Source organism: Pogona vitticeps, chromosome 4 (assembly GCF_051106095.1).
Source record: "Pogona vitticeps strain Pit_001003342236 chromosome 4, PviZW2.1, whole genome shotgun sequence".
In the NCBI taxonomy this organism is placed as follows: Eukaryota; Metazoa; Chordata; class Lepidosauria; order Squamata; family Agamidae; genus Pogona; species Pogona vitticeps.
The window spans coordinates 231,874,560-231,889,569 of NC_135786.1; the positions used below are offsets into that span (position 1 = coordinate 231,874,560).

Here is a 15,010-nt window from a genome sequence, read left to right on the forward strand (position 1 = left end):
AATGAAGGACAGATTATGAGACAGACATTGATTGGTGCTAGGATGCTCAAAATTCGATAAGACGGCAACTCCCAACATTCATCACTTGTGGCTATAATTTAGGTGCTGGTGGTTGTAATCCAACAACATCAGCACCTTGCCCTCTCCTGAATTAAAGAAATCCATGCATAGATAGATATGGGTTAGAGCCATGCTTCGTGTACACCTTTTTAAATTGAGGGGGCTTTAGTTAGTTATGGACCCCACCTGTATTTTCTAGTGAAGATGTAAAATGGAATGAAATGGGGATCCACAAACAATGATAATCCTTAAATATGGTTATTTTTGTTACGTGCCATCGGATCACCCACAACTCATGGCGAACCTATGAATGAACTATCTCCAAAATGTCCTGTCCTTAACAGCCCCGCTCAGCTCCTGTAAACTCAATGGTGTGGCTTTCTATTAGGAAGTACAGTGGTGCCTCGCTTAGCGAATGCTTCGTTTAACGATGAATTCGCATAGCGAGGGGGTTTCTGGGGGAAACTACTGCCTCGTATAGCGAGGCTGTCTATGGAGGAAACTCGCATAGCGATGTTTCCCCCATAGGCCCCCGGCGGGCGCTTTGGAGCGGCCGCGGGGAGACCTCTCCCGCGGCTGCTCCAAAGCGCCTGCCCTGAGAATGCCGGCTGGCTGGCCGGCGCTTCGGAGCAGCCGCGGGAGAGGTCTCCCCGCAGCCGCTCTGAATCGCCGGCCAGCCTGCAGGCATTCTCCGGGCGGGCGCTTTGGAGCGGCCGCGGGGAGACCTCTCCTGCGGCTGCTCCAAAGCGCCTGCCCTGAGAATGCCGGCTGGCTGGCCGGCGCTTCGGAGCAGCCGCGGGAGAGGTCTCCCCGCAGCCGCTCTGAATCGCCGGCCAGCCTGCAGGCATTCTCCGGGCGGGCGCTTTGGAGCGGCCGCGGGGAGACCTCTCCCGCGGCTGCTCCAAAGCGCCTGCCCTGAGAATGCCGGCCGGCTGGCCGGCGCTTCGGAGGGGCCGCGGGGAGGCCTCTCCCCGCGGCTCCTCCGAAGCGTCAGCCAGCCCCAGCTGGTAGCCTGCCCGGGCCGCCTACCCGAGCCGTTCTCGGACGCCTGGAAGTCCGAGAACGCCTCAGGTAGACGGCCCGGGCAGGCTACCAGCAGCGGGGACAGAGGGGGGGGGGTATCCAGAAGGTTTCCAGGTGAAAGCCTGGAAACCTTCCGGACACCCCCCCACCCTGCAGCCGCCGCTTGAAGCCTGCCCGGGCCGCCTACCCGAGCCGTTCTCGGACGCCTGGAAGTCCGAGAACGCCTCGGGTAGGCGGCCCGGGCAGGCTACCAGCAGCGGGGACAGAGGGGGGGGGTATCCGGAAGGTTTCCAGGTGAAAGCCTGGAAACCTTCCGGACACCCCCCCACCCTGCAGCCGCCGCTTGAAGCCTGCCCGGGCCGCCTACCCGAGCCGTTCTCGGACGCCTGGAAGTCCGAGAACGCCTCGGGTAGGCGGCCCGGGCAGGCTACCAGCAGCGGGGACGGGGGGGGGGGTATCCGGAAGGTTTCCAGGTGAAAGCCTGGAAACCTTCCGGACACCCCCCCACCCTGCAGCCGCCGCTTGAAGCCTGCCCGGGCCGCCTACCCGAGCCGTTCTCGGACGCCTGGACGTCCGAGAATGGCTGGGGAAAGCAGCGCGGGGAGGCTTCAAGCGGCGGCTGCAGGGTGGGGGGGTGTCCGCTCCCAGCGACCCCCCACGGCTTGGATCCAAGCTGTGGGGGCAGGCTGAGAGGGTGGTGGGATTGGGATGCCTTTCAGGCATCCCGGGTTTGGATCCCACCCGCCGCCGGTTACCCTAACCGGCGGCGGGTGGGATCCAAGCCCGGGATGCCTGAAAGGCATTCCAATCCCACCACCCTCCCCCCGCGGCTTGGATCCGAGCCACGGCGGCTACCCCAGCCATGGCCGGACTCTAGGGAGTCAAGCCATGGCTGAGTTAGCCGCCGTGGGTCAGATCCAAGCCACGGGGGGAGGGAGAAAACCGGATAATCCATTCCTATTGGAACGGATTAACCGGTTTCCAATGCATTCCTATGGGAAATGGTGCTTCACATAACGATGTTTTCACATAACGATGTTTTGTTTGGAACCAATTAACATCGTTATGTGAGGCACCACTGTAGATCCATCTCATATTTGGTTTTGCTCTCTTCCTCCTGCCTTCCACTTTTCCCAGCATTATTGTCTTTTCCAGAGAATCCTGCCTTCTCATGATGTGCCCAAAGTAGGGCAGCTTCAGTTCCAATATTTGTGCCTCCGGAGATAATTCAGGCTTGAGTTGATCTTGTATATTCTGCAAATGCTAATTTATTGAGTAAGCATTTGTCTTCAACCCCTTGCAGGAACTCTGGGGTTATTAGACTATATGCAACTTTGTTAGGGAGATGGTCTTACTCATGCAGTGTTGCATCTAGTAAATCTCCATTTGTCTCGTCCTTGCAGGCTGGGAGTGGGGAAGTGCAACATTCTTCTTCATGATGTGAATGATGAGGATTTTTCTGGTGGCTAGATTGCACAAGTAGACAAGAATGAGGAATTTAGGAAACTTTCTTTCTCACCCTAGCTGCAACAGTACTGTGGGATCGGGGTTTTAGACCAAATTAATGTCTGATGTACCACCGCTGATGCTTGGTGGAAAGCTACAATTCAACAGTAGTGTGAGATTTAACATCTTGAAGAGTGAGTGATCTTGGCGTCAGCACGTCTTGGCAAAAGCTTGGCTACTTACGAAAAACGTATCAATTGTACAGTAGTCAAGTGATATTGATGAAATTGCCCATTTTGTTGATCTGTACAGTTCTTTCCCACAGTTTGTACATAAATGTGGGCAACCATTGTGTATATGTTAATATTTCCAAATGGATAGTAACCAATAAATTATATATGAAGCAGTGGGCTTCCATGCATGCAGGCTTGGATCAAATAAAACTTTACTTTTCAAAGTATCACGAGACTCGTTGCTTTTGCTGCAGCTACCCCTCTGAAAGACATACAGTTTCATTATAGTAAAGTCCATTTTGAAATTGGTACTGTCTTCACCCTCCTGATTTGCAGCCCTAAGAGTATTTGGAGTCGTTTGTCTTACAAAATGTGGTCTGTTCCTTCAGTACGGTTTAAAATAATAAAAGCTTCAAAGTATTTATGAATAAAATCTCTTCAGTGGGAAATGAGAACCACACACAGTGCAAAGGTTTGGAGTAAGATGAAAGGAACTATATTGGACTCTGTCATCCCTGTTACATCTTGACAGAACACTGTCTGACTCAATTATAGAATCCCCTGAAAATAGAAATCGAACTCTGAAATGCCAACATTCGCTCACTTATCTATTTTTATGTCCCGGACAAGGAAGAATGCATCCCCTTTGAACGTGGAAAAGGTGTTCCGTGCTTTCAAGTCTTCTGTACAGTTGAGAGCTGTGAAATAACTTTGTTTTGAATTTTGCAATAGTCTTGAAAGGAATTCCAGGTAGAGTAGAAACGTTTGCTGCCTGCATCTTATTTATGTCATTGAACGCCTGACTGGAATTCTTTCTAGTAGTTTTACATCAAATCACTCTCAAAATGTTAGCCCATGGGTTGTCTAGATGGGAAGAAATCAAGCAGGTTGTCTAATCAGGTATAATCAGCTTACGTTTCATATTCTTGGTACCAACTAGAACTGCTTACTCTTGTTTTAAGCAACCCTGCTGCCAGTTGGGAGTTTCTCTCTGATTTTGTATTTGCTGTTCTAGTATAATTTTGGATACTTCTTACAAATGCAACTCTAGGAGTTGAAGAAATAAATTGTACAGAAATTAAAAAGTAGCCAAAATCATTTTGTCCATGTAATGTAAATGGCATAACCTTTTGCACCAGATTGCTGGAATTTAGGTCAGTATAGACATTATCTGTTGTGTAACAATGAATGCCGCTCAGCATGCAACAAATAATGCTTACTCAAATTGTAATGTGCAGCAGTTCCCCAGCAAAAATCATGCCATTTGTGTTATTCTGGCAGTAGGATTTTGGCCCATGTATAATGTCAAACAATGTCAGTCTGGCAAATGAACACATTTGTTGGGATTATCAGGTGGTTTTGGGGCCATAGTTTAAAACTAGCCAGTTGCATCCTGTCAGGTGGTTGGGAATAAAGAAATGTACTGACCTGGCTCTGCAAATATGGCATTTGTTGATTAAACTGTAAATCTTGTTCGAATTGATTCACAGTCAACAAGGCAAACCAGTAAATTCATGGTTAAAACATAGAGTATATTGGCATCTCTTTACTTTCCTCTACATACACTTATTGGAAATACAGTTCATAGCATATACACCCATGTTATTCATGGACAGTGCTGGTGATAGGAGAAGCATCCATCACTCATGTGGTAGAACTTACTTCATCTTCTCTCTATCAGCAAATGATTAATCAGGCTTCTTCTGACTTTCCTGCTATTATTTTAGTACATCTGTCACCCCATCCTATGTTTTTTTCCACATAATTCCCATGTTCTGGACTTGTGCAGGACTTACATCAAGTCCTTGCTTCCTAGAAAACTCTGAGAAAGGAGGAAAAGAGGGTTTTTTTGTCATTTCCCTCATTTCAAGGTGAAAGTATTTTCTTTCACCTTGCCTTCCATCTGAAGGTCATGGAGAATTCATCAGATCGATCTGAGAATGTAGTGTTGGTCTATTTAGAAGGCTGGTGTAGTTACTGAATCATTCAGATATCAAAGAATTATCTTGATCACTCGTGGTCAATGTTCCCTCTAATTTTCAGTCCTGCTGAGCAGGGTTCAAGGTATACGGAGGAGGAAAGCTGTGCAGAGGGGGAAGAGTTTGACTCACTCGCACAATTGTGCATCTTAGAGAGGAACCTTGCCCTTCGTTCAAGACCTACCTTACACTTGATGCTCTGGAAAGCAAATGCACAAGCGAGATATCCCTTGTGTCATCTCTGCTGGATACCAGTGTGTGGCAGACTATTGGTTCATTAAGATGAAGACTAAAAAACGAGGGAGCACCAACTGTTCTTAGGCATTCATGCACACAGGGCACAGCTGCTATTCATTGCTTAAGTGTTAAACAAATTAAGGGAAGATTATCTCCATCAGTAGCTTTCAGCCATGGCAAATAAATGGAATCTTCCTTTGTCAGAGCAGTAGGCGACCTGAATAGCAGGGCTTGGGGACACCCAGGAGTAAGCCATCCTTTTGCTTTTTGGATGTTAGCCACAATAGAAAGCACAAATACTGGATTAGATATTCTGGTCCAGCAAGACAGTTCTTGTGTCCCAAATACTTGCCCCCATCTTATTAACCAACCTTCAAAAGAAAAGTGGCCTTTAGCTCTGTTTTTGGGTTGTCTCTGTGCAGTGCAAGGATTTAAGATAGTTTCTCGCATCCTGTGAGACTGCAATATTTTCTTTAAAAGGAATCTGTTCCTACAGGTCCAGGGTCTTCTATATTTGTGGAAGTGTTTAGCATATTTGTAACGCTAAATAATCACTTGTCTCTAAATATTTGACAGGAGTGTCTTCCGAGATGCCTGAATATTTCCTCCCCTTTCTTCTCTAGGATTACAATGATGAAATCCGACAGGCACAATTGCAGGAATTAACTTACTTGAACGGTGGCTCAGAAAACGCAGAAGTTCCAGTAGTTCGTGGAAAACCGACTTTGCGGGCAAGGGGGGTACCCACCCCTACCCTGGCAAGGTAAGGGGGTGCTTCATTTCTATACCTTTTACATGGGCAGAAGCGCTTTGCTAGTCTCTTTTATATATCCTCCTCTATAACCATTTGACTATGGTGTTACTGTGCTTTTTTGCTCACATTTACACATACTGTACACACACACACTCACATACACACACACATGAACTGGGGGAAAAGTTTCTTTACAAAAGGAGGCTAGTTCATTGAAGGTTAAAGGATTCCCCCTCCTTCCTGGAAAAAAAGCTTTTCTTTTATTAAGACATGTTGTAAAATAGAATCCTCCTTTCAGATAATACCACATGCAGGGACCATGTAGCGATATGGTTGTTTTGCTGATATTCATGGAGACAAACCCAGTGTTTACTCAGTATAGTGTAGCCGATAGAATGACAGACTAGGACGCAGGAGGCCCAGGTTCAAATCCTTGATCTTCCATGGAAGCTTGGAGAGAGGGGATAGCACTGATAAAACCAGTCCTTAAATATATTTCACTTAACGTTGAAAGTCCTCTTAGGGTCACCATAAGTTGTTTCCAACTTGACAGCACACACACATGGCAGGCAGGGAAAGATGGAAGCCGTATGAGGAAAAGGAAACGAGATAAGGTTTCATTCAGGGCTTGTGTGTTCATTCGGGTGCCATGATGTCCCGCAAACGAGAGGTGCATAGATCTGATTTCTGTGTGCTTTAAGCACATCTAACTGTGTAACTAACCGTGGCCAGTGATTTTCTGTTGCTTGGTATAATGCAAGAAGATACCGAAGATAAGGGAGGTTTGTGGGGTGGGGATGGAATGGAGAGAATAGCAGAATAGCAACCAAGGGGAAAATGAGCCACATTGCAAGTGAATACAGGGATGTGTTAGGATCCCCTTTCGATAACGGTACAATCCTTGTTTAGAAGAGGAGTGGATTTCTAAGAGGAGGCCAGGACTATCCCTGTCATTCAGAATGGGAACTCCTACTGTGACCCTAGTTGTCCAGCTAAGACCCATACTCTCATCCCAGGGGCTAACCATGGGACTTGGTGTGAGAAATGGAAAGCTGAGTTGGGAGCGTGTGTTGCTAAACGGGTTCTCCAAAGTAGCTCACCACTTCATATGATTCTTTTCTTTCTGGCCACACACAAAATACTACCCCCCTCCTTTCTCCATTACCCTCTGCTCCTTAGAAAACATTGCCTTTTTAATGGGATTTTGCCTAATTAGAGAAAGTGCAGAGTTCCTTTTCTGCACACTGTTTGTCAAGCAGTCCATCTGGGCTGCTTCAGAGCACCCACTTATCACAACAATACATCCACAACAAAAACACACTGATCACCCTATCTCCTGAAAAGGACAAAAAGCTGTTCCCACAGCTATAACTACTCAACTATCCAACAAACAGCAACAGAGCATGGACAGAGTTCCTACTCTGAAGATGCCTGCCAGAGACTGGCGAAACGTCAGGAAGAACAACCTTCAGAACACAACCAAAGAGCCCGAAAAACCCACAACACCCATCAGATCCTGGCCGTGAAAACCTTCGAGAATACATTAAAAGATTATTCTTTTTCAACACAATACACCATTGCCAGATGTATGCATGTCTTTCAAGTGCTGTGCCATTAAGAAAAGGGATTGGAGTTTATTCTGTGTACACATGTTTGCTTCTCTCTCTGCTTGTGTATGGGTGTTTGCATGTGTCAATGTCCCACTGGAGAGAAAAAGCAAATAAACATATTTAATACTTTGTTTTGCAGTTGCAAACAAGGTTCTCAGACAATAGATTGCAGTTTTGTCCAAATGCATTTCATCATGCAAAACACAAGCCAGTCAGCATGAAGTTCCTGGGTTTTCCTTTATTAGAATGTCACGTGCTGAAGGCTCTTGTCTTCTCTTAACTCATCCTAGCTTCCAGCAAGAACCCATGTTTGTGCATGATGAAATACAGTCAGAAGGGCTGCAATCAGGCATTCAAGACTAGAAACATACAAACACCCCTAGGAAACGGATGTCTCTGTGTCTTTTGTGACTGAGGTATATAGACTGTGGCAGATGTAAGGCTTCAGTCTTGAGCATGGTTCATGCATGTGAACCAAAATGTGATGTCTAGATCTCTGTTCTTCTCATCCAACCTTGTGCAGTAGATTTCTTCCCAGCTTCCAGTTTTTAAATCAGACAGTAGTTATATTTGCAGAAATATTTTTGGCCAAGCTGCAATTTGTATCTGTGGTTAAAAGCTTCTGGGTCCAGGTACACCAGAAGAATTTGCATTCATTCTAGCTAGGTCTTTGATAAGTTGGAATGTTCATAGAGTTAATGTATGCGTGTGATTTTTGTTTGATGTTGAGGATTAAAGCAATATGTGAATATATTGAACATTTCTAATGGCTTTAGAGCACTTTCTAAGATGGAAAATGCAAGGGATATCTTATGACATCAGGACCAGTGAAACCAAACTTTAAACTTTCTTCTTTGTGGCCTCCGTGAATCACACTGTGGGTGATCCACGCCTGCGCAGAGCTTCTTCAGAATATTCTAGAACTTTTGCGGTAGCAAAAGACACATTAGAATAGACCCCTCCCCCTCTGTATAAGTACCTTGGCTCCACGACTCTCCCTTCAGTTTCTTTCAACCGCCGCGTTGAAGAGCCTCATACATCTATCTTCTGTGAGTCTCAAAGTCAAACAAATCCTTTTTTCTGCAGAACTCAAAACATTTTTTTCTCTTTCTTATTAATCAAAGATACAGATACGATTTTTCTTTTTCTTCTCTTTATTGTTCATGGCCTCTTTTCAAGCACTGTGATTTGCGATAAAAAGATCCCGCTATCAGATGGTCACGCAAAGTGCCTTTTTTGTTTAGGCGAGGCGCATCAAACCTCCTCATATCCTCATTGTAAAAATTTCAAACGAGGAGTCCTCCGTTTTCACCTGTCTCGACTCTGCCTCTGCCTCTGGGAACAGTCTTTCCACCTGGCGAAACCTAGGGTTCAAATTATGTATAAAACCACCTCACAAGCCAAAGCCATGGAAAAAGCCATTGTAGAATCATTGAAACATAATTCCTCTGCTACTCCATCTCACTCTGATGCGTTTTCCACTTCGTTGAAAACTTCTAAGACGCACAGATCTAAGCAGCTGACATCGAAAACTTCAACATCAAAGCTTTCCGGAAAGCGAAAGCCTCCTCCTGATCCGGTTCCCCGCAACCGTAACGATCTAAACAAACAAAATCAAAGAGCTCGGCAGTCCCGCCACAGCAGGTTTCTGAACCTGGCAGTTTAATTTCTGTACGTTCACCCTCTGATGATGAAGAAGGACTTCCATCTCATCAACTGGCTTCTCAGGCACCGACATTAGATGAGCGAGTAGACTGTCTTACTTCCTTACCTAATAGTTCCCAGTGCTTCTCTAACCTGCTGGCTGCAGATGCTCGACCAGCTGCCTCCTCCGGTCCGGTATTAGCATCGCACCAAAAATCTCCATCTCGACAACCTTCCGTGTCAAAGAGGCCTATATATATAAATTTGTTGTGTTGTTTAGTCGTTAAGTTATGTCCAACTCTTCATGACTCCATGGACCAGAGCACGCCAGGCCCTCCTGTCTTCCACTGCCTCCCGGAGTTGGGTCAAATATATATGTACAGTGGTGTCCCGCAAGACGGCCGCTCCGTTTCACGATGAAATCGCATCACGACGAAGTTTTTGCGATCGCAAAAGCGATCGCAAAATGATGTTCCCTATGGGAGAATTTCGCTTTGCGATGATTGGTTCCCTGCTTCGGTAACTGTTCATTGCAAAGTGATGATTTTCGCACAGTTGATCGGCGGTTTCAAAATGGCCGCCAGGTAAAAAACATGGCCGCCTGCTATTTTCTGGGATGGATTCCTCGCTGCACGGGCAGCGAAAATGGCCGCACTATGGAGGATCTTCACTGGACGGTGAGTTTTAAGCCCATAGGAACGCAGTAATTGGGTTTTAATGCGTTTCTATGGGTTTTTTTAATATCGCATGACGACGTTTTCATTCGACAGCAATTTTTGCGGAACAAATTAACGTCATGCGACGCACCACTGTATATATCTCCCCCCTTTATCTTCCTGCTTCCTTTTTCCTCAGTTAAATTGATGTTCTCTCCTCTCATCTTCTCCTGTCCCTGTACTGAAATAATAAAAATACATACATAAGAAAACTTGTTTCCCAAAGCTTTAGCAAGTTAGACCCTTTTTAGGATTCATAAAATCTTTTAAATTTAGCATCAGAAGTGCATGATTGCTGTCTCATAGCAGGTATTCATGCTTCTCTTTCTGTGAGTGAGATTGTTCAGGCATTTGCAAATTAAGTCACAAGCTTAGGGTGTGAGACTGTAGACGTTATGTAGCCTGTCTGTCTGGTTTAAGATCAACATGCTGTTTTATGTGACCCCTTGTTTCTTAGACCATGACCCTCTAGAGAGAGGACCATCAGGAGAAACCTTTATCTCGGTCCCACCACATTCACAGGTACACTTGGTGGGGTCTCTGTTGCTGCTCTGGGACTCTGGGACTCCCTCCCACAAGATTATTGTACTTTACAGGGTTTTTTTAAAAAATTTCTCTCTCCTTATAAAGGTAGGATAAGGTAAGGGGCAGCTGGGATAAGAGTATGCTCAGAGGGGGTGGATTTTAACGGATATATTACAAATCAATATTTTTCATAGTAATTCTATACATTCTCTTCTAGAAATAGTTCCACATATCATAAAGAAATAGAGACATTGTGTGAGAGGCAAAAATCAAATTCAGACAGATATATTGTTCTAATTATTGATTATGTAGCTGATAGTCTTTATCCATCATTTATTCTGTCTCTTCTGCAGCCATACAGATAACTAGATATCAGTCCACTATTCTATCTACCTTGTAACCATGTATATAATTGCGACCAAATTTTCCGATGGTCTTTTTTCTTTTTTGCATCTAGCCAATCTGACAGTATGTCTATTTCTGCAGTTTCAAGTATTTTATCTATCACTTCATCTGTTTGCGGTGTTCTAGATTCCTTCCAGTGTTTTGCAAAAATTATACTCTTGCTGCTGTTATAATATGAATAGTTAAATATGATTTTTCAGAGTCTAGTATATTTGGCAAGATATTTAATAGGAATAGTTCTGGTACCATCGGTATTGAAGTTTCTAATATCTTTTGTAGCGTCTGTTTCACTTTACTCCAGTATCTTTGGGCGTCTTTGCACATCCACCACATGTGATAAAATGTTCCTTCTTTCTGTTTACATTTCCAAGATATATTTGAAATCTGGGTGCTTATTTTAGCCAGTGTTGTGGGGGTCATGTACCATCTGTAGATGTTGTTATGTACCCTGTCTGTCTGGTTTAAGATCAGCATGGTGTTTTATGTGACCCCTTGTTTCTTAGACCATGACCTTCTAGAGAGAGGACCATCAGGAGAAACCTTTATCTCGGTCCCACCACATTCGCAGGGACACTTGGTGGGGTCACAGGAGAAGGCCTTCTGTGTTGCTGCTCTCAGACTCTGGAACTCCCTCCCACAGGATTCTTGCACTGTACTGTTTTGAATGTGTTTTGGTGTCACTTTCGTTTACTGTTTTTAGTGTGGCAAGTGTTTGATCCTTTCAGTATTATATACTCACTGTTAGCTTCACCTACAGTCTTTTAATGCTGTAAGCCACCTTGGGTACTTTTTAAAGTACAACCGTGGGGTAATAATATTTTAAATACACAAATGAATGGTTATGTGTGGTTATAAATGTTAAACATTACCTGTACTTGAAATCCATGAAACATTTCATATCCATATTGATATACTAAACCTGCTTGATGTGTTTGTGAAGCTAAAGGTTTTCTGTTCTCCAAAAGGGTTTTGATGGTCATTGCTCATTAGGATGGGAGTGGACATATCCTCAGTCCATCAGTGGTATATGTGCATACGGATGCCAAGTAGTATCTTTTGGTAACATGGCTGATTTATTCCTGGATACCTAATGCCGTTTTACAGATAAGGCAGCCAATTAAGTTGTAGAACCACCGTACAAATGACTGTCTCTCGCTGTCTTTCTTCCTTGCCAGCAGGCATAAAATAATCTAATGGCTTAAATTTAAGCTCATATGCAGAAGTGTTGAACTGATTGGATATACTTTTAAGGCAGGGGACCAACCTTAAAGCCCTTCTCTGCTATTATTGTGCACCGATTACTGCTATTGAGCAGTTACGTGCAGATTTCACTTCCGTGGCTTTCTGATTACAGAAATGCTTGTTTATGTCTGCATATGCTTGGCTGTTCATTTGCACTTAAGATTCCTTATGTGGCTGGAGCTTCTGTGCAGGACAGAAGAGGTTGATTAAGATGCAGAGAAAAGCTAATTGTGTGATGCCTGTCTTTACTGTAAAAATAAAAACTAGGGAGTATACAATTTTGTGAAATAAATGTTTGGTGCAGATAATCATCATTTTGAAAGCAGCTGCTCCGTATCAATAAGAAGGACCTTGCATCTCAGAGACAGAATGTGCTGAGATCTCTTCAGTGGGTCAGTTTCAGCTTGCAGCACTTTTTTTAAATCACCTCCAGTATTTGGAGAAGAGTGAGATCAAGTAGCAGACTATACGGGCTAGCTTCAGAGGTAGATCCTGTTCTTTTCAGACAAGGAATGTCTGAAAAACATGCCCACTCAAAGTTTCTTTAGTACAGCGGTGCCTCGCAAGACGAGTGCTTCAGCGATCGCAAAACAATGTTTCCTATGGGGTTTTTGGTGACCTGCTTCACTAACCGATTATTGCAAAACGAAGATTTTCGCATAGCTGATTGGCGGTTAAAAAATGGCCGCCCGCTGTTTTCTGGGATGGATTCCTCGCTGCACGGGCAGCGAAAATGGCCGCGCTATGGAGGATCTTCGCTGGATGGTGAGTTTCAAACCCATAGGAATGCATTAATCGGGTTTTAATGCATTTCTATGGGCTTTTTAAAATCGCTTTACGATGTTTTCGTTCTTCAGTGATTTCGCTGGAACGAATTAACATCGTAATGCGAGGCACCACTATCTCCTCTGTTTTGCTCACAGACCCAACTTGGCCTGCCTGGGGTGCTCATTATTCGTTTAGTTCTTTCTTCAGATATTACATTTATAGGAATGTTCGTTCACATTTGAAAAACCATAACCAGAAAGTGCTGGTTCTGAGTTTATGTCTGAGGAATCCTTGATATTTTGTTGGCCTCTCAGTTAGCTGTGAAAATCCTAAGAGCTTCTCATGAGGGCAGAATGGAACCTTTTTAAAAAAAGGCATTTGATTAAAGTGGTATTCTGCAAATTGGATCAGACTCGGCTTGAGTGCTAATCCCTGAGTTGCCATTTACTACAAGGAGTTTTCTGGATTAAAACAACAACAACAAAAAAATCTGAATCTGAATTGTTTTCTTCTTCTTAGAGCCCGTGGAGGTGTGCCACCCCCACCGACTGGTGTTCCACGAGGGGCTCCAGCACCCAGAGGAGTACCCCCTGGTAGAGGTCCCATCAGTCGTGGCCGTGGTCTTTTAACTCCCAGAGCAAGAGGCGTTCCTCCATCTGCAGGCTACCGATCACTTCCGCCTCCTCCAGCACAAGACACGTATGGAGAATATGTAAGTAGAATCGCCCTAGAAAATGACTGATAACAGGAAATCTTCGGAAAACACACATTCCGCTTAGCGATTAAGTGTTTTAACTTTAAGACACTCAAATGCTTTCTGATATCTTTGCCATGGTAAGAGGGCAAAGGGGGCAAGCAAGTGGCAGCAGGGGGTGAGATGGAAGGGAGGGGACAGAAATAGAAGATCCATGCCTAGGATCTCTACTTTGAGCGGGGAAGCTGTACTGAAGGAGTGAGGTGGGCTCAGTTGGTTCTTCCTGAACCTCTGCTGATAGTTTAGTGAGGATGGGAGACAAGGTTGAGCATCTTTGTCCATCTCAGGGATGCGTGGTTTGGAAATGTTCTAGAAAGAAAGGGTTAATATGGCCTCTTGAAAACAGATTCCTTATCTTAAGTACTGGGTTCAGTATTGAGCCCAATATTGATATAATGTATAGAACTGGCGTTGAACTCTGGAAACTTCAGCTGTATTTGCTACTCATGTGTTGAATTTCAACTTGATAACGTTGAGTCAGTTGTCACATCTCTGAAAGGTACCTCAGAGGCTTGTTGTGAGGGTAAAATGAAGAGAAGTTTGGTATATCTCAAATATTTACCTGAAATTTTGGGTTAATCTAAGGAGCATTGGTGAGTAGGGGATGCGGTCGGGGAGAAGGGAAGGTGGGGTACCTGTAGATAGAGGAGGAGAGGCTTCATGGGATAAACTGGCTCCAACTATTTAGTGTTTAAGTGATTGAAGCCAGTTCTTTGAGTAAGACCCAGAAATGAACTCTCATCCAGTGCAAGGGGCTATGTGCTAGCATAATATGATCACCTTAGCCATGCCTAGTGTGAGCTGCCGAAGCACCCTACTTTTAAGTAGTGGTGCAGTTAAGGAGGAAGAGGGGGCTTACTGGGATCAATGGGATGGTCCATCAAACCCTCCTTTTTTCATCTGTAATGTTAGCACTGGTTTGCTCAGTAGACGAATGGCAGATACTCCAGATTCTAATAGATAGGATTTCTGTGCTTACTTTTTCACTTGGCTGTAAAAAGAATGCTCCTTCTTTTCTTTGGGTTAATAATAATAAGAAGAAAATTTCCTTTGTAGCTGATCTATTTTAATTTCATGTAGAAAGTAGCTTTTTACTAGTTAGTTATATGCCGTCAAGTTGGAACTGACTTATGGATACCCTAATAGGGCTTTCAATATAAGTTAGATGTTTAAGGAATGGTTTTACCGGGTCGTCAGTGAGTTTCCATGGTCAAGCGTGGATTTGATTCCAGGTCTCCACAGATACCTAGTCCTTTCCTCTCTCCACCATCCCACAATGGATACATTTATTTACTAGCCATGGACAAATAGTTATTGAGCTCGTTGCTTTACTGGAATCTTCTTTTCTACCAGAGACCATTGTATGGCTGCCGCAAAAGCTTTGTGGATGATTTATGGGGCATCCTCTAGCCCTGATAAGTCCCACTTGTGACTTGTCCTACCCAGGGTGGTCCTGGATAATAGGACTACAGTACATCATCTGTAGGACCACAGGTTTACCACCCCCAGTTGAGACATAGAGCCCATTTGTACATTAACTGAGGTCATTCAATTTTGCCATCATTCAGTGTGATCCTAGGACACACACAAACTCATGTTACAAACTTTAAAGGA

At 44.4% G+C, this 15,010-nt stretch overlaps 1 protein-coding gene across 5 annotated transcripts in view; it reads left to right on the forward strand.

The window, feature by feature from the left end:
- KHDRBS3 (KH RNA binding domain containing, signal transduction associated 3) overlaps positions 1 to 15,010 on the forward strand; it is a 137,420-nt gene that overhangs the window by 77,281 nt on the left and 45,129 nt on the right. For all 5 annotated transcript variants that reach the window (XM_078391663.1, XM_020815146.3, XM_072999368.2 and 2 more), the window contains exons 5-6: positions 5,602 to 5,741; positions 13,162 to 13,354. In XM_078391663.1, the coding sequence (XP_078247789.1) occupies positions 5,602 to 5,741; positions 13,162 to 13,354 (333 nt within the window). The remainder of the gene's footprint in view (positions 1 to 5,601; positions 5,742 to 13,161; positions 13,355 to 15,010) is intronic.